Source organism: Panicum virgatum, chromosome 1K, assembly GCF_016808335.1.
Source record: "Panicum virgatum strain AP13 chromosome 1K, P.virgatum_v5, whole genome shotgun sequence".
NCBI classification, from domain to species: domain Eukaryota; kingdom Viridiplantae; phylum Streptophyta; class Magnoliopsida; order Poales; family Poaceae; genus Panicum; species Panicum virgatum.
In genome coordinates, this window is record NC_053136.1 from 45,155,809 (window position 1) to 45,176,216 (window position 20,408).

A 20,408-nucleotide genomic window follows, 5' to 3' on the forward strand; every position below is an offset into this window, starting at 1 on the left:
GTGTGGAGAAAAAAGCAGAAGATGGAGAAATCAATCGAAATAGCTCAAGGAAATGGAAGTCAAAAGAAAAGAGTTAGAAACAACAGCGAAGACATGTCTGGAACTATACATCGCCGAGATGACAAAAGTATGAAGTTGACCAATTATGCAATCAGTCAGATGGGTTAAAAATAAATAAAAAAATCTACATAAATGGGAAAATACCAATAGGTTTCACTGAATAAAAATTAATATATATAGATATATAGTAATATAGCATGTATATAAGTTTTGTATGGACAAGTGAAAATGAATAAAAAAATAATATGTTTTGACCGAAGCCAGCAAAGAGGCCCAACCTTTTTCTAAATATTTTATCCATGATTATTTTTAATTTGCTTCCAAAATAAGCTAGACCTATGTCTACTAGAAGCTACTTAGGTATTCTAACAACTAGGTTTGAGATCTTTTTGCTAAAGAATAATAAAATATTGCAAGGTACAAATTGAGGTCAAACATATATTCAACATGACCAAATATTAAATACGATTCTCAAATTGATATTTTGCATATTAAAGTATTAAAATATGCAAACGTGGTATAGAAATAAATGATTGATATAAACTTCTATACATAGAAAGGTACATGTAATATTAAACGAGGGCGAAAGATAGGTAAATAAAATAGCAAATACATCTTTTCTATTAAGGTAAAAATACAAAAATAATTCAATAAAAAACTAGCTACCCGTGGCTATAAATTCGGAATTAGAAGAATATAAGGAAATTAGGAATTAACCAAAGAGTTCATGTTGGATACAATTATTAAATATATAAAGTCATAATTATAAAAAGGATAAAGTCCATTTTTAGCCAGCCAACTCTTGTCTCGGTTTGATTTTGGCCATTGAACTTCAAAACCGGGTATCTTCGACCACTCAACTATTAAAACCGTTCACATTTGGCCATCCGGCGGTTTTGCAGGGCAGTTTCGCTGACGTGGACGCCACGTGGTAGTGGGGCCCACCTGTCAGCGTTACCTCCCTCTCTCTCCTCTCTATATCTCCCTCTTTCTCTCTCTTGAGCGGCGTGCGGCTACGGCTTTGGGCCGAGGAAGCGGCCGCGCGTTCGGTGCCGAGGACCCCCGCACGCCGCCGTCCGCGTCCTCGGCCGCCGTGTCGAGGAGGACGACCAGGGGAGCTGCCGCCTACAGAGGAGGGAGTGAAGGGCCGCCGCCGACTGCTCTTCCTCCCTCCTCCCTCCTGCGCGCGCCGTGCAGCCGCCGCTCTGCGCGCAGCTCCACAACCCTGTGCCCGCCCCGCCCGCGCACGAGCTGGTGACGCCGCCGCGGTGAATCGAGGGAGGGAGGGCGGCCCCGCGGCTCCACTCGCCATGCCCGCGCCTCCGTTCCACTGGTGCCCCGCCTCGCCGGCGGAGGGAGTTGGGGAGGGGGCGCATGGTGCCTCGCCTCGCCGCTGCGCCGTGAATCCGAGTTCGAGGGAGGCGCGGCGGAGGAGCTCCCTGCTCGATCCGGCGCGGAGGGAGAAGAGCGCTCGGCGCAGGAGATGGGGGGTAGAGGGGAGAGGGAGGCGCGGCGAGATAGGGGAGGGAAGAGGGGCCCCTGCTCCGCCGCGAGCTCGCCCGCCCGTGCGGCGCGGAGCTCGCCTGACGCAGCGGAGGGGAGAGGGAGGCGCGGCGAGATAAGAGGGAGGCACGGCGAGATAGGCGCAGGACGCAGGCGCCGCCGCAAGCGCCTCACCAGCTCGCTAGGCCGGCAGCGGAGGCGCGCGGGAGGAGGGCGGCGGCCAGCGCAGGGTGAGAGGAGAGGAGAGAAGAGACAGAGAGGAGAGGAGAGGGCTGATAGGTGGGCCCCACTGCCATGTGGCGTCCACGTCACCAAAACCACCACCAAAACCACCCTGATGGCCAAATATGACCGGTTTTGAGAGTTGAATGGCTGCGAATGTCTGGTTTTGAAGTTGCATTGTCAAAACTGGACACAGTGGATAGTTGCATGGCCATAAATGGACTTTACTCTTATAAAAATAAAAAAATTAGAATTATTAGCATTAGCACTTGATATAAAAGAGTTACTATTAGCAAAATCGCTAAATTTAAAATTAAATATATAAGAAAATTAGCAGTTCACCAAAGGGTCCTTATCGAATATAACTAATAAATATATAAGTGCAAGAATTAAAATATAGAAAACAATTAGTAGTTAGTTTGTATAATGATTAAGAATCACTAATAAATAGTTTAGGTCAGATGCAAATAATAAACCCTAAATTTGAATTATAAACTGGACTACAAGTTCTCAAACATTTCATGTTCAATTAATTAATAAATAGATAAATTTAGAATTTCAATGAATAAACTTAGTAGTTAATTTGTATATGAATTTTAAATAAAGTGTTAAACGAAGCCATCACATTCGCCAAGACGATTTAAAAATTACCATATTAACTAAGAAAAGAAAAAAATGATGAGTTAGCCACGAAGAACCTTAGCCAAATAGTAGCATATTCTACATAATTGGAAGATAGAAAAGTTGCTAAGAAGTGATTTTGATATGGAGAATGATGAGCGGATGAGAGTCTCTAAATATGAAAAACACATAGATAACTAGCCTAACAAAATTAGAAGCATAGCCATGACTGCATGGTGGTGCATCTATATCATAGCCACGACATAATATTAGCCCTATCACCAAGTTGATGATTGCTCTAACATGGATTGCATTGTCTCTATTACCAAAGCATGACGATCATCACTAGAGATACCAAGAAAAACTGAGATAGTGATGTTTTGCTACGTAATATTGTCATTTGATGATGACCGAGAGCTAAAAATATTTATAAGAGAAGAAGGCACGATAGATGATACAACCATTATGGAGCGATGATGCGAGATGTAGAACAAAGCAACTTGAAAATTGATGTTTGAGATGCACGCCCGTTGATAGCAAGCCAAATGTAGTGTTCAAAAGTAATAGCATGCACCATCAGTGATGCATCTTCGGTTACCATAGTATAGTGGGCAAAGGTTTTTGGAATCATTATGGAGATAACTATACCTAAGATAATATGAGAGCATGCATTACGAGGCTATATCAACGGGTAATTGGAGGATAATGAAAAGAAAGTATATTATACTTTTATTGGTATCTATATTAAACCACTTACCAAAATCTTCTTCTACAAATTTTGGATTAATTTATTTATCATGCACCAAAACTAGAACATTCAAGAAACATCATACATCACAAGTATTTTTTAAAAGTAATATTGATGCCAAAATAAAATATATAAATATTTAGTTACTTCAGTAAATACCCAAAAGATGTATTTATATATAAAGCATTCATTTTTCTAAATTATAATCCAAAAACACACCACAAAATTTAATAACAAAAATAAAGATGTACTTGTGTGTCTGGACCATAATCATTAGAACAAGACAAACACAAGGATACAACTAAACAAAACTATTTGCATTCAACTTTTCTAATGTAAAAAAATCTAAAAGTTTAGAGAAAAAACTAGATACCCGCGCAAATTGCGCGGGGCACCTTGCTAGTTATATTAATAAGCGAAGGTTAAAAGAAGTCGAAAAAAACCACCACGTTCGTCGAGAGAGTCTAGAAATTCCCACATTAATCTAAAAAAGAGAAGATTTGCACCGTTGGATTTTATGAAGATCTAACGGTCTAGATCAACTCAAAAGTCCATATCAAATACAATTAGAAAATAGCTATTTTCTGATTTAAAAAAATTAGGACATGATCATAAAGAGTTCATGCCGAATACGATAACATGGATATGGATTCTATGTTTCCCTTCCCTAATCACACACGTACAGCACCCCATGCATCCTGTCCTCTACATCGCTCACATTATTAAATAAATACAAGCTCAATTTTAGATAATGAGACACTCGGCCTAGATAGATGCAAGCTAATAAATCTAAGAATTAGCAACATAATTATTGATGAAAAGAAGTTCAATCCAATAAAGAACAAGATCTCGATAGGGTTGGACGGTTGGCTAGGCCGCAATCCGCGGATGAGAAAAATCAATTTGGACAAGAAGTAATTAAATTGAGTCATGAGAACTTCGTTTAGGCATGAAACAATTCGATCCCATGGATGAGGAGCTCGATTTGAGTGCTGCAGCTTCCATCCTAAGGCTATGTTTAGATTCAAAAAAAAATTAGGACCTGCATTAATTTCGAATATTTGACCACTAATTAGAAGTATTAAATGTGGATAACTAATAAAACTCATTCCATAACCCCGAGTGTAATTGTGAGATGAATCTTTTAAGTCTAATTGAACTATGATGATAATATTGTGCTACAGCAAACAACCTCAAATGATAGATTAATTAGGCTTAATAGATTTGTCTCGCGATTTCCCGTCCATCTGTGTAATTAATTTTATAATTAGATCATGTTTAGTCCTTCTACTTTCGGTTGAAAATTGCTACAGTAAATTTCGTCTAAATTTTTTCAGCATCTAAACACAACCTAATTTGTTTTATTTGCTATGCGTACAGAAACTGATCAGCCTGACTAGCAATTCGACAAAAATAAGAGGCAGGACTTGCATATGCCAGTACTGGGGAATATGGAATTGTGGTTCAAATATTCGCCCTATATATATATCGATTTGCACCATATTAAATTGTTTCAACTTAGGCATTCAGCGGGTTTGTCCTCTGATGATGATGCGGAGTGCGCACAACTATATGTTGAGCTATTCAAATAGCAAGAAGCTGGCAGCGCGCATTACGAATAGCAAGGCACCAATGTGGTTGAGCCTGTATCCATAATAAGACGAAAGCACGATACCTTCCATGCGCCACGCTGAACCATACACACGTGTGATATTCTTGATGCGTAGGCAAAGCGTTAATTTCCATTAACATGAAGAAAAAAATTAACTTTTCTAAGTATAATAATTAATTATTTATCTATTATCAAATGTAATAGTGTTAAAGGAGACACAACGTGGTCTAAACTAACTAGAAGAGTTCATGTTGAATTCAATGAAGATGCAATATTCTAAATTACCCAAAATCTGTATTACCAAAACAGAGCCCGTAGCAAATACAAAATTCGCATAAGAATCCATATTTCCATTAGTGTCTTGACTTATACCGTGTTTTAAAATATTACATATTCCATAATCTATACATAACTTGTGTGGGGAAAGGATAAAGAAGGAGCAAAGTAGATCGTATAAAAAAATAGAAAAAGAGAGAAGAGAAAAAAAAGTAGGAAAAATGACAAAAGTGAGGAGAAAAAAAGAAGAAAAGATAATTTTTTGGCTTATTCTATTATTATATTACTACTATGTTACTTCATATAAAATTATATTATTATAAAATCATGTTATAAATTGTAGGAGAATAATAAAATTTATCTGTAAGGAATCATAAGATAGTTAATTATATATGCACGACGCGGTCGGAAGAAGACAAGGATTACCACTTCCAGACTTCCTAGGAAAGATACAAACGATAGAGCCAAAATCAAGAGAGTCATCAGTAAAAATGAGAAGCCAACAACTACCACCATATTTTCAAAAAGAAAAAGAAAAAAAGGTCAGAAAGCAAAGCCAACAACTGCGCAATAACAAATGACGATCCAAAAGCAGTACGTGCTGACTGAACATGACAAGTCATCGCCTGCTATACAAACTCAGAAGGTTATTTAGAGGGCAGCATTCGGAGTCGGAGGCTCTCGACGCGCGCGGGATACCCAGCACACTGCTTCAGCACACCGGCGAAGACTTGCGTTGCGTCTGCGTGAACATGAGCGGGTACGCCGGTGAGGTTACGGAGGTGGAGGTGGGGGATACAAGCCGCCGGCCAGTGGAGGACTACAGGGTTTTCGTGGCCTGTCGACGAGGAGAACGGGAGGAACGCGTTGCTGTGGGCGTACCACAACCTGGCTAATAATAATGGCGCCACGATCAAGATAGCTCATGTATACCATCCCGCACGAGATACTTCCGCAGGTAAGTGTCACCTGAGAAATGAGTTATTGATATCGTCAATGATTTTTCTTTTTAATTTGAGTAATTGATCCGTAGATTCAGATTCCACCGCCATTTTAATGTTGCTAACACCTCTAATTCAGCGAGCGTTTGTGCCGGCAGTAGAACAGATGCGGACTTAGAGGTGGTCTTAGTAGTCTCTTTACAATCAAATTTGATCCTTGAATATTTTGAGCTTAAAATTGTACGGGCAGCGACATAGGAGGGCAGGAGGTGGCGGCGTGGGCTGGCAGCTGTCGGTGTTTAACCGCTAAGTCTATCTAGGGTTACCCCAAGATAATTGATTGTAGCATGAACTCATCGGGATCAGAACGCGATAGTGTAAGGAACACAAAAATTTAGACAGACTTAGGCCGACGGAGTGTAATACCCTACGTCTTGTGTGTTGGTTTGTATTGGCTTAGGTATTGTTCGATGTTTTGGAGGGGTCTCTTCCCGCCCTTATATAGTCTGGGGGACAGAATTGCATGGAAAATCCAAGCCAAGTACTACTAGAGTCTTACTCAACGAGGTCGGGTAGTTTTTTTGTACATCAACTAGTCCTACTGCCGTTCGAGTAGTTACAAAGAGGTAAGGTACATCCATGTACTATCTCTTACTCTAGAATATTCCATGCCCGTGAGCAGTCCCGCTGCCCCGAGTCTGACAGTAGCGGACGGCGGCGTGGGTGAGGAACGGCGGCGGATAGAAAAAAAATGAAAAGAAAGGAACCCGATACCAACATAGTGAGTGGCAGTGGATAATTTCTAGAAAAAATTTAGTCTCATAACATCGAAAGAAGACAACTTTTGAAAAATAACATTAAGGAATATGGGCGCCGTAAAATATGTGCGGCGTCATTCGTTCCGTCACGGAAGCTGTCCGTCTAGCTGATGGCCTTCGTCCCCCGCTCAGCCATACACCACCATAAGAGTTGAAGCTTCGGGCAATCGGGCCAAGAACAGCGAGGCTGAGCTCCTCCCGGCTCCGATGCTGGCCGAGCAGAGGAGGCCGCACTCGCCGTGCCGTCCGTCCGCACGTTGCCTACTAAGGGGCCGCACACCGAGACCACGCTGCACCCTACACTACCCGTACCAAGCTCGTCGTCCTTGTGCAGCGCTGCCACCTGAGTTGGAACTATTAGTTGGTTTGAAATAAGATTATTGAAAAACTGCGAAAGTAACTCTCCAAAACTATAAAAAATACTAGTGAGACCTACTCATTAGTTGTTTATTAGGAAAAAACATTGAAGAAATGTCGGAGATACTTTTAACTAAAAAAAAGAAATATCAGGAGGGAAGCTAGGCAACAAGATCAAGAACATACATCCCAGGCTTTGGTGTTGGGCCAGGGGCAAGGTGTCCACCCGCATAGGGCCCCCAAATCCTATGATTAATTAGAGCATCTTCAACAATGGCCCTCAAATCGCATCCATCATATAGCTTTTGGAGGCTGACTCACATCTTACAACCTTCAAATAATGCAACCAAGTTCAGCAAGAGCCCCCATATTTCAGCCCCTATCCATCCAGCAAGAGGTTGTTAAGTAGGGTCCATTGATGGAGGGCTCCTAGAGACTCCCAGACCTAGGGGGTGGAAGGAGAGATTTGGAGGCCTCCCGGGGCTCAAGTAGAGGGTCTGCTATAGTTGTTTTTCTGGACTCCACCGGTCCACCCTTCAAATTTAGAGTAGGGGTTCAAGTAGAGGGTGTGCTGGAGTTGGTTCTTATCTGATTAAGTACTTAACTATGGGAAAAACCACTTAAGCAGTAGTTAGCCCATACATTGGATGATTAGAACTTTAGGCCCTCCACCATTTATGAAATCATTACTTTAGTGAAAAACATGCTTTGGTTGTACCATATTTCAAAAAAGTTTAGATAAGGAGAAACCAGCCTCCACTATCACATCGTGATAGCTTGCAGTCATGAGTTGAAACAAAGAGCAGCACTTAGACTGCAGCACATCACACGTGATACAAAAGAGCAGAAAAAAAACTAGAAACAGGAGCATACTATCCCTCAATCATGTTTCTACACTTCCAACCAAACTTATTGAGAATCTCCATGACAGTGATCTCCAATTGCTGGCAGCTTTCCTTCAAGATGTTCCTCTCTTCCTCTTTAGATAGGATTGACTAGCACCTGATCCAAATTGTCCCCCCTCATGATTACCTGCAAAGGAGAATTAGTGGTAGAATTCTTGAAGATCACATCGTTTCAACTGATCCAAATAGCCTAGCAAAAGGCTGAAGCTCCAATTGTTTTAGAACCCATTATACTTTTGCATAGGGGCCTCTGATTCGTAGGTACCGCCCTGCATTGGAGGTAGTGTGTGTGTGTGTGTGTGTGTGTGTGTGTGTGTGTGTGTGTGTGTGTGTGTGTGTGTGTGTGTGTGTGTGTGTGTGTGTGAAAAGACTAAAGTTGTGGGACGGTGGATGAGGGCAATTGATGGAAATCGGAGATATAATGCTACATCAGACTAGAGGGGGGGGGGGGCTTCTTTTTCTTAGTCTTTTGACAAATTCAAGGAGAGGATTTGCTTCATAGCCTTTTGACAAATGCATCTGCAGATGCAGCGGAGATAGAAAGGACAAAGCTAGCAAAGGCAAAGGCAAAAACAAAGGAAGTTGCAACGAAGAAACTCAAGGAATATGTTAAGATATGCAAAATACTAAAGGTGTGAATCTGTTTTCTCTAATACCTCCTTCTGGAGGTGCGAATCTGCACCTCTGTAATGCCTCCTTTAGGAAGTGAACCATTAGTTTAAAGAATCGAGAAACACCTTACACAAGCAGGGAGACGAATTAAGAAGTGTACCTACTTTCATAATTTTTCTGCCGTCATTGTGCTTTGCAGGTTAGCAGTAAGAAAATATTGATTGAGAAGGATGATGTTGCAGAAGGGCTTATGGAGCTTATTGCTAGAGAAGACATAACCAATCTTGTCGTGGGAGCAGCTGCAGATGAACACTACTCTAAGTATGGATATGGGCTCTCATGCCATATGCTTTGGTAGTTCATATAGCTGCAATCATCATAAAATGATAATAAGATACTAAAGAACCTAATAATAGTGCTGGTTACTAATATTTTGCAATGCAAGAATCTTATAAATTTTAATTAATATGTTTTAGCTTAGGCTGCAAACATATACTACTTTCAATATAGACTGTGTGGCTACTTTTCGACTTCCGATGTACACAAGACATATATTGGTGGATTGTTCGGTTTGAAGTGGAGGGATTTAGGTAGGATTAAATGCCATACAAATCAAAATCATGCTTGATTCCCTCCAATCCCTCTCAATCTTCTTGGGGATTAACCGAACAAGGCCTAATGAGATATATAATACCGTGAACATACAATTGTGGAAGTTACTTTAATTACATTAACTTTTGTAGTTAATTTGCATTGGTAAACATAATTTCCACTAAAATTTGGTAGTTTGAAACCATCCTATGTTCGAAGGGAATAATACTGTTATTTGTGAATGGTGACACCAGGGATCTATTTTCCTTTAGCCGTTCCTGGTCCAGGACAGCACTCATACTGATGTTGGCAGCACAGAAATCATGCAAGATATGGTTCACATGCAACGGGCATCTCATATGCACTAGGTAAGAAGACTAATCCGAATCGGTGATTAGTTGGATATAGCCGGTTATTTTCTTAGCTTTTTTAACAAATATAATAGTATCAGCGGAGCACGTCGGAAAACAGATCATAATTTGGCAGCCTCACCTGTGAACTGATATAGGAATTGAGGCACGCATGTTTTTGCAACACCTCCATCACCTACTGAAGAGACGCTTCACCAAGTCCAACGAGAGCTACTCTCTGTTAAAGAGGCTTGCCACAAAGATGAAGTGGCTCGCCACAAAGCGGAACGGCGCCTACTACAATCTGCTGATGAAATGGTATACATCTATATTTATCATTTTTTTTGGAAAGCTTGCAATGCAATGCTTATGTATCTATTAATAAAGTAATGTTGTTTCTACAGAAAGAAAAATACAAGAAATTGGTTGAGAAGAAGAATGCGCAGTTGTTAGTGCAGCAGGTACGAGTCGAGAAAAAAAACAGCAGAGCTGGAGTCTGCTAGAAATAAGCACAAAGAGGAAATGGCGGAAAAACAGCGAGTTATAGAAACTTATGAAACCAAGGTAGACACCTTGTTAAGTGAAGTTGATGATGACTCATCAGGCAGGTCTTCTGCGCCGTGGTACTTCGTATGTCCAATCACTAAGGTCAGTAGTGAAGCGACACACAGTGCTCTCTAGCGAATGTGCTTTATTTATTTTCTTCAGAAATGTGAATCAAGTTCCGGTCCCATGCACGGTTTGGTTGGTGGAACAGGAGATGATGAGAGACCCCCACGTTGCAGCAGACGGGATGTCCTATGAAGGCAGTAAAATCATGAGGTGGGTAATAGAGGATGGGAAACGTACTTCGCCGATGACGAACGAGGGACTCACCCACGATGTGCTGATTCCAAACACGCGGCTCCGTCAGGCGATCGAGGACTGGCAAAAGCAGCAGCTGCAGCAACTGCAACTGCAAGCAAGCAGCAGCGGCGCTGGAGACGAGCGCTCTCTGACCTCTGAGAGAGCTGCATAACATGAACAACATCTATCGGATACTTCATATAAATATCGTGTGGTTTGGAGTGAGAACTAAGAATAATAAGATTTATAACACAGGAAGGGGTATTGATTCAAGTGTGACATATAGACGTCGGCAATGTGCGTACTTATTCGCCTCTCATGGATGGCATCTTATTCCTCAGGATTATTGGATATTTATGTTGAACCATCTATTGGGTGTTTTCTTGGTTGTAACGGTGTGCTATCACTAGCTTGCAGGGTGATTTCTCTTTCTTGAAGAGGTTGATGCTGGAATTTTCTTCTGTTATTCTTTAAAAAAAGCTACACAAAAGGGGTGTTGTGGGGAAAACTGGAGATAGCTCGTAGGGACAAAACAACCGGTGGAGACCTTGCCATCGCCACCGTAGACCGAAACCGCATCCAGCGTCGAACCGGAAGCAGGAGACCTACCCTAATCTACTTAACCTATAGGAATATATTAGTATAAATAACCAGGCGCCGATTCTACCGAATCCTTCCTACTCTGGCGCTGGAGAGGCCACCGGAGGCGGAAGAAATCTGGCTAAATCGACGCCGGGGAGGAAAATCTGTGACAATTCAGGTTTTAGGAGTCAAAAATTTTTGTGTTGATTTAAAAATTCAAACCAAGTTTATCCTAGCAAGGGTATTTTTGTAATTTTGAAAAAGTGCAAAATCCTTTTTACAAAATAGTTTTGCAAAAGGCAAAAATTTCAAATTTTATGAGGGGTTAAAATGCACATTTTGTTTTTCACTTTTCCCCTAATAAAAAGGTATATTTATGCTTAAGGATACCCTTGTAATTTCAAAAATAAAGTTGTGTTCTTTTGCAAATGAAAAGATTTGGCGGATTTCAAAATATTTCAAAATCTTTTGATCTAGTGAAAATTTGCACCACATGAAAGTTGTAGGTCTTGAAAAACTGAATAATTTTCATTTTGGGCACTTTTTCATTTGAGCCATAGATCAACAGGAAATTTTAATTTTCAGCTCAGCCCCTGGAATTTCGAAATATTGCAAAACCACCCCTGCTCTCATCCTCTGCCCAGAAACAGGGGCGCTGCCCCCGCCGCCCCTCGGCGTGGTTTTGGGCCACCGTCGCCGGTTCTCCACCCGCCAGCTACCCCTACACCGCCTCTACGTGCCACGCACCAAGCCTCCGCAGCCATTCGCCTACCCCTGCTGTCTTCTCAAGCGCGCGCCACGCCGCCCGTGTCAGGCCACCTCGCCGGCCGCCACTGGGAAACACGCCGCCGCCGCCGGTTTCACCCCTTCCCTACTGAGTTCACCCCCAGAACCCTCCACTCGCTTATCTTGTCCACTCCGGGCTATAAAAAGCCCCGGCCGAGCCCCTTCTCTCGACAACCGCCGCCGCCCGGCCACCAATGGCGCAGCCGCTCGCCGGCCCACATGTGGAGCCACCTCTCCTCCCTTCCTCAGCCCAAACCAAGCACCCCATTAGTCTCACCTCGCCTCAGAGAAGCTTCCCAACTCGGCCAACCTCCCCTTGCCTCGCCGGAGCACCGCCGCCGTGGCTTAGGTCGCCACCGGCCCGCTGCTCGCCGTCGCGCCGCCGCTACAAGCCACCCCGCAACCCACCAAAGCCACCAATCGGTGTGCCTTGTCCTCCTCTCCCTTTCCCCCCTCTTTCCCCTCGCCGCCGTGGCCTCCCCTCGCCGGGATTTGGCCGGAACAGGACCTCCACGGCCGACCATGGCATGAGGGACTTGATTGTTTTGTTTCTAAGGGTCTTTCTACAAAAGTTACAAAGTCCCTTTTCTTTTTAACTTGTGAACTTTGAAAAATCCTAGAAAATGGTAGAAAAATCAGAAAAATGCTAAATTAATTTTGTGTGCTCTAATTTATTTGTTAGCAAATGAGTAATTTAATTGTATTTTTTTAACCATAGCTTTGTTATGCTTAATATTTGGAACTTAGTCTCCTTTTGCCATTAGTAGTCTTGTATAAAATTTGTGGATCAAATGCTTGACTTTTGCTCGTTATTTCATGTGCTTTGCTTAATTCCAACATATGCACTTGTTCATTTTATTAGAGCATGTTTTTATTAATTTCTTGGGGTCATATTTTTACCATGAGTTATACTAATCATAATTAGATTATGATAATTTTTGGAATAATTTTTGCTTTGTTTAGCTTGAGTTTGTGATTTATTCTTGAGTTCTAGGGTTAATTCATGCATACTAGTGTTGTTTATGTTTTTTGTTAGGCTAAACTCCATGTTTGAACTTGATTTACATACATGATCTTTTCTTTTGAACCTTGAGTTGATGTTTGAACCCTATTTGTTGAATTTTTTTGAATTCAAATTCTAGATTTGAATTCAACCTACCTCATATTCTTGAATGAATTTATCCTTACTCTCTTTTGCTTTCAAATCATGTTTTCTTAGTATAGTTAATCTTGTTATTTTATGGAGTTTGTTATGTTTTCTTTTACTCTATAAACGATTGCCCAATAAAGTAAAAATTTTAAGTTTAATTTTAAATGTTTACTTTATTGGATTGCAATTTTTACTGAAGGAAAGCTATACTTAAGCACTTCACTAATTTCGGGTATTGCATTGCATATAGAAACGGTATCGTTAGTCGACGAAACGTACGAACTTATCCAGGAACCGGACGGGATATTTTCAAAGCCCAAGTCAACATTACGGAAGATAATGAAGACCTGAACGTGAACCCGGAGTCCGAGAGTGAACTACATGGAGTCCAACCAACATCGTGGAATTAACTGAAGTTTCGAACTTCGATTCGGAAGAGCTGAAGTCTACTAACTCTATAGACTCTACTAAAGGCAAGCCCCAGTGCATAATCTTATTATTTAAATTATGCAATTTATTTTACGTGTGCATTTAAGTTATTGGAGTTGAATGAAAACCTTAAATGCATAATTTTAGGAACCTATTGTTTGAACACTAGAAACAGAGTTCGACTAGATGCTATGCTAATAGGACCGGTAAAAGTCGAGTGATTGCCTGTCACTCGCGAGCTTTATAGGAGTTGATTGTTTACTCTCTTGCAATCACTATAAGGACCATGGACGGATTTGGTCAACCTCTTCATTTGAAATCCGTCTGTGTTGATAAATTTGCTAAGGCTGTAGTGTGCTGGTGATCGTGGTTAAGCGTTTGAAAGTACTAGCCATATGATGTGAATTATGGGTAAGCAGCAAGCCTAGTAACTCTTCGACCCGGCAAATGGACATACCTCCCACTCTCTCTTAGAGATAGGGAATTAAAATTATGTTGAAAGATAGGTTGCGCAACCGATCACGGCTATGAGGGACGAGGTTGGTGCTCTATAGTCGTACAACTAGAGTGCAGAGAAGGGCGGTTCTCTGTACTCGGGGAGAGTGGCACTGATCCATGAACCGGAATGAGAAGCAAACGGTTGCTTGAGAGTGACTCGACAGTGCTCCAAGCGTGTGTGTTAGGTTTACCTTGCAAGGATTAAAATTCGGTTCGAACTGTTCCGCCTCTCACGGATATTGAGACTGCTTAATCGCTTTGCCACACGGAGTAAGAAGTGGAACAATGATAATATTCAATCTTGTTGGATGCAAATAATTTCTCTACCATACTTGTATAGATAGGTGCAAATCTAGAATGGTTAATCCAACTAGAATCTGAAAGCTAAACTTTGAAATTAAGGACCTACTTTTTATTGCTTTTCAGCAAATAAACTCCAGAGCCTTCACAAGCCTTGCATGTCTAGTTAAAGGGATGTTATATACCCTCAGACGGGTCAGTCTTGCTGAGTATTAGTATACTCAGTCTTGCTTTTAACCTTGTTTTCAGGTAACTCTTGGAATGCTTGGTGAGATTGACATCATTTACGGGCTTCATCGTGATGTCATATATCGAAGCTAGTTATCGTTTTCTTTCTGCTGTTTATAAACTCTGAGGAGCTTATCTACTTTCAAACTTCCGAGTTACTCCGTCTGAATTCTCAAACTTAGTTTATAATAATATTTACCTTTGAAGTTTATATTATAAAATTTTGTTTATTGTAATCTCTGGGCTCACCTTCGAGTGAGGTATGTTGTTTCGATCCAAAATACAGTGGTTTTATCGGAATTTTACCCGACAGACTGCCAAATTGCTTCGGTTAAAGTGTGTGTTAACCATTTTAGCTGTTAGGATAATGGTTAACGTACTTGAACCGGATTAATTTAGGCGGTTCTGCCACAGAATCGCTCTCCTGTCGCCTTTTGGAACTGTAGCGGTGGGGAAGAAAGGGTAGAGAGAGAACTGGACCCAATTTTAATCTAGTGAGCGGTGGGCCGACCTCTCGGATATTAACGCCATGCTAAGGTCCAAAGCCTGGCTCGTCTACCTGGTGCTCCCTCCATTCCAAATTATAAGATATTCCAATATTCTTGGAGAGTCAAAAGTTTTTATGTTTGACCAAATTTATATAATAGAATAATGATATTTATTATATAAACTAAGTATTCTTTATTAGTTATATTTTCATAATACATCAATTTGATATCATAAATTTTTATATTTCTCTCTATAATCTTGGTCAAACTTGAGATTGTTTTGATTCTCCAAAATTCTTGGAATGTCTTATAATTTAAAGCAGAGGGAGTACTCCACAAAATTTCATGGCCCACTGGTCCACATTTGATGAGTCCACAATCCTCTCAAAAAGGCTACTGCAAGACCCCGCGGAAAACACCCGGTGCACTGCCGTGACGAGAAGAGCACACGGATGGGGGCAAGTGGCGGCGCGCCCGCCGGCGTTGTGTGGCGGCGGCGCGTCAAGGGCTGGTGCGCCCGACCGAACGGGGAGAAGGAGGGGAGCAGCGAGTCACCGCCACCGGCACATATGTTGGTCGACTGCTCTGGAAGCCCATCTTAGCTTTTATCGTACAATTCAGTCACTTTTTAGTTACGGCCCGCGTGGCTCCAGATTTCGACGAGCCCACCCAAGCGAAACTAGGAATCGCCGTTGCTGGTTGCTGAAGCTGGTCAAACATACTTGCGTCAGCGCATACTTATGCAATGCAACCCAAAATAAAATGGGCTAACCGTTTGTCTTGTTTTGCGAGTAGGCTGTTTTGCGAGTAAGCTGATTGTTTCTTTATGAAATTGCTAATTGTTTGTTCTGAGAACAAGTAAACGAACTGCAGTTGACTTAAATTTATTCAGGTCGTCTTCTCTACTTCCGGACGGGGAAACGCGCAAGGCTGGAGAGTAGCGTTGCCTCGTCGTCGAAGAATTGAAGAAAACGCAGCGATTGGGGCTTCTCGAAGTGCTCACACTACATATCCTCCAGCTCATCAGCCTCCGTGCTCGCAGCGCCTGAAAAAAAAAAAGCCTTGGAATGGAGCGCGGCGCCGGTGGAGCGCCCAGGGAGAGGGAGGTGAATCCGGCGGTGGGGGACAGGGTTTTCATTGCCGTTGACGAGGTGAACGGGGGCAGCACGTTGCTGTGGGCACTCCGGAACCTGGCCAAGGAGGACACCATGATCGCGGTGGCGCATGTCCACTGTCCGCCGCAGACCATCCCCGTAAGTAAGTACCCCGTTGACGATGGTATTATGTGTTTCTTTTCCTTGAGCAGTGAATTCGAGTCCACGGTTCAGAATTCTGCTGCCCCTGTGCGTTCGGGCATCTCTTAGCTTCTCAAACAAATGGATGTCCAGCCGGCTTGGGCATAGAAGCCCATGCCAACAACTATGAGTTTTCACACTTCGAATCTGGATGATTCTAATCCTTAAGAATTTTACAAGTGAGTTTGCAACAAAAAGAGCGAAAGAATTAGTTTCTACAGTCCGAAATTCCTACGGAATGGTTGTTTGTTCCATAGGAATTTTGAAGGATTTTTTTTTAACATGAGGTCCAACCTAACCCAAACGATGGTAACCAGAGTTGTATGTTCTTTCCATAGGATTCAAGGTATTGCGGCATTCCAATCTTATTTTTTAATTAAATTCCACAAAATTACAGTAATTTGTCCTAAATTTCACAAAACTACCACTTCTAGTGCTCATTTCACAAAACTATCACTACTTTTTTTTATCTCAAATTTCACAAAACTATCACTACTTGTCACATAGTGTAATACATGATGGCCTCAAATGTTTGTAGTTATATGAAATGGACATCGGTAGTGGTATTTTTATGGCAATTAAAGGCCAGGAATGTGGTAGTTTTGTGAAATTTTCGTTGTGTTTTTCTTATTCCAATGTTCTGAGAATCCTGTGTTTCAAAGAGCCTAAATTATAATGTGGGGGCCACATAAACTTCATAGGAATTTCATAAAGTATAAAAGAAGAACGTTCCCCTAATTACGTGGCCTTAAATTAAATTATTAGTTACTGTTCATGCCGTCAAAATTTCTTGGAGGTTGTTCGTGATCCTATGTAGATGACAAAGAAAAATTGACTTTTATCTGCTTTATTTAGAAATTGATTTATATCTGATTTCTTTGAGCACCTAAACTGTGACAATTCTTTTGCATTGTCACATGTTGAGAAAAAAAAACAAATCTTACCATATGACCAAGAAAATTTCACATCTCATAGTACATTAACTCAATCCATTAAAATGTATAACCTGTAAAGAGCGTAGGCTTCTTTTCCCTTCCCAATCCAAGAGGAGTGGGCTCTTATATCTCTCCATCCAAACAAATGGAATTTCATCTGAATATGAGGTAGTAGGAATTTCTCTCCATCGACAGCTTCAAGAGATTTTTTTGTTTTTTTTTTAAATCTCATTCTGAACAAATGGCCTTCAATTGTTTCAGGGGGGTACAAGTTCATCATACCAAGATGGATCCACAAGTGGTCGACGCCTACCGAATGAAGGAGAGAGTGAGGGTAGAGCAAAAACTAGATGAGTATGGCCTGATATGCAGAAGACATATGGGACAAAAGGTGATATTACCCTCTTCTCATCTTCTGTAGTGCCTTCCTCCTGAAACAATCAACTAACACATTCCAAAATGGAGAGATTAAGAAATATCAAAATTCCATGTTTTTCTGCTGTCATTGCGGTTTGGCAGTTCCGTTGTTGGAAAGTAACAATTGTAAAGGATGAAGTTGCCAAAGGGCTTGTGGAGCTTATTTCTCTTCATGGCATCACCAAGCTTGTCATGGGAGCAGCACCAGATGAACGCTACTCAGAGTATGGATCGCAACTGTTTTGTCATATAAACGATAAATTAAGAGCAAACTCTTTTGCATCTTCCAATTTTGGATAGTAATGCCCACAAACAATAGCTGATATAACTTCTCTAGCATCCCTTTGAGTAAGATCCTATTACAAGAATCAGAGCAACCTAAACTGAGTGCAGACAACCTTTCCAGAAAAAGAAATAAAACTAGTGATCGGAATATTCAAAAAATAGAACTCGAAAGAACGATCGAGGATGTAAATGAACATATGAGATTTCAGCCTTTATGAATAATATGTGTGTGAAGGAAAAAAAATGTGAAAGGATAAAGCAGAACAGATGCTTCTCTCAAGATTTTTTTTTACTGAGCTATGAAAGGCTTGATCGATCCAACCTTGGCTCCGCTCTTCTTTCTCCAGCTTTCATTCTTTCTCCATAGTCAATTTAGACTGAGTACAGACAGCCCAATGCGGAATCTCCCGCTACGATCCAAAGGTTGGCTCTTAATTAGGTGTATTGTAACTATAGTGATGTATATGCCACTAATCTCTGGGGTGATTTACTCTCTTTCATAGAGATCATTTTACTTTTAACAAAGGACATAAATTCAAACTTGATTTCTCTATCTCTATCTTCAATAAACAAAACAATTCAATGCTAAATGGATTCATTTTATAGTAAAAGTTTAGACTGCATAAAAATAGTTAAGAGTAAGAATGATTAAAAACAAATATTGGATAACTGAGACTTTTATTGGTATTAAGCTACTTTGTGCTGACTGCTGACCAGTTAACCTATAAGTCCAAGCTGATGGAGAAAGGCTCACATGTCTATAATTGATCAGTGGACCCTAAAATCCATTGACTTTATGCTTCAATTTCAAGTGAACCCAATTATCAAGCTCTCTAAACAAATTCAGAAAACAGCGACGCAAATGATGGGTCTAAAATGCTAGTTATCATTAATTACTTTTAGCTTAGATGGTCAAAAAATTACTTCATCAACAAAATGGAGACACTGTCAAATTTGTAAGCAGAGCAGATATGTTTCTCAGTATTCATATCAATCAAGAGAAAATAGCATGGGCATATCAGTTACCAAAAATAAGTTTCAGCGAGTTAACATCTCGTAAACTGTGAACTCCAGCGCTTTATTTTCCTGGAAAGGTCCCTGGTCTGAGACAACACGCAGACTGATGCAGGCAAGCAACATGTGCAAAATATGGTTTACTTGCAAAGGACATTTGATATGTACCAGGTAAGGCTAAGCCGAGCTGCATATACAAGCTACTGTCATAGCCTTTTAAATTTTAATATATTTAAATGATTATATCGGTGAGGTTCATTAGAAAGTACATGAAACTTTTTTAGACTCACTTCGTTCACTGTGATAGGGAAGGAAATAAAAATTATTTTGCAATACCACCATTACCAATTGAAGAGGCTCTTCGTGAGGCTCAGCACTTAAAGGAAAAGGTATCTGAAGAAACAACCAAGCGCCAAAAAGCCGAACTAGAGCTGCTTTCTGCTCTTGACACGGTAAATATTTATTTTAGGAATTCATAATTCAGGATGCGAAGTGAATTCATCTATGAAAGATTTACCAACTACTCTGTAGATCACTGAGTGGAGAATATTGCATCAACATGAGAGGCGCCAGCGGGATGCAGTCGAGGAACAACAGCTGAGAGAGAAACAAGAAGTTAGAGAAATGATAAAACGGTTTGAAGCAGTTTACGATCAACTAGATGATGCGCAAGAGCTGAAGTTGCGCATGATAGAAATGGAGTCTGCTAGAAAAGGTCACAGGGAGGAGCTGGCAATGAACAAGTACCGTGTTGAAATGCTTCAGGCGGACAACAAGAAGCTGCAGCAAGAGTTGAAAAGGTGCATAACAGAAATGCAGTCCGCTAGAAAAGAATACGAAGAGGAGTTGGCAACGAGCAAGTACCTTGTCGAACTGCTTGAATCAGACAAGGAGAAGCTGCAGAAAGAGCTACGAGCTGCGTTAACTGAAGCTGAAGACTTGCGCGGGAAGAGCTTGTTGTCATCAACATCTGAGCCAGATAACACTTGTCCACCATCGTACTTCGTGTGTCCAATTTCTCAGGTGAGTAACTTAATACGGCAATAAATCGTGAGTTTTCTTGCTACAACAATAGATGGTTCAGATCGGAGTGTGAAACACGGTTTCATATCATTACCTCGGATCATTTTCAGGATGTTATGAACGATCCACACGTTGCAGCAGATGGGTTCACCTATGAAGGCGAAGAAATCAGGGGATGGCTCGACACCGGGCATGACACATCGCCGATGACGAATTTGAAACTCTCTCACTCCATGCTGACCCCAAACAAGGCGCTCCGTTCGGCGATTCTGGAATGGCAGCAGCAGCAGCAAAACTTGACATGACCGCGTCGCGAACGCTCATGGCGGCTCCTTGGGAATCGGATCCACCTCAACTGTAAATCACGCGCGTAGAGTTTGGGGTTGAGATTTTGAGGAACAACAATGTTGCGAATTGAGACATACTCACCTCTCTTAGATCGTGCGTGGAATAAATCATGATCCTTCTCTGCCCTTGTAACAACTAACAACACTGGACCGGGACGAGTGATGCGAC

The 20,408-nt window shown here is 41.4% G+C and overlaps 1 protein-coding gene and 1 long non-coding RNA gene across 3 annotated transcripts; one reads left to right on the forward strand and one right to left on the reverse strand.

Annotated features, from left to right (window-relative positions):
* Window positions 1-7,870: 7,870 nt before the first annotated feature.
* LOC120711919 lies at window positions 7,871-10,705 on the reverse strand. Of its 2 annotated transcripts, none has more exons than XR_005690545.1 (3): window positions 10,493-10,705; window positions 10,189-10,414; window positions 7,871-8,190 (listed from the first exon to the last, which is right to left on the reverse strand). It is a non-coding gene; the product is annotated as an uncharacterized LOC120711919 (long non-coding RNA). The 2 variants fall into 2 exon arrangements; XR_005690540.1 differs by lacking the exon at window positions 7,871-8,190 and adding an exon at window positions 8,486-9,042 and having other exon boundaries at window positions 9,759-10,414.
* Window positions 10,706-17,419: 6,714 nt separating this feature from the next.
* LOC120711889 (U-box domain-containing protein 36-like) lies at window positions 17,420-20,359 on the forward strand. The gene is made up of 4 exons (XM_039997567.1): window positions 17,420-19,040; window positions 19,177-19,321; window positions 19,401-19,892; window positions 20,003-20,359. The coding sequence occupies exons 1-4, from the start codon at window positions 18,979-18,981 to the stop codon at window positions 20,195-20,197; spliced, it is 894 nt and encodes a 297-aa protein (XP_039853501.1). The 5' UTR covers window positions 17,420-18,978; the 3' UTR covers window positions 20,198-20,359.
* Window positions 20,360-20,408: the final 49 nt, after the last annotated feature.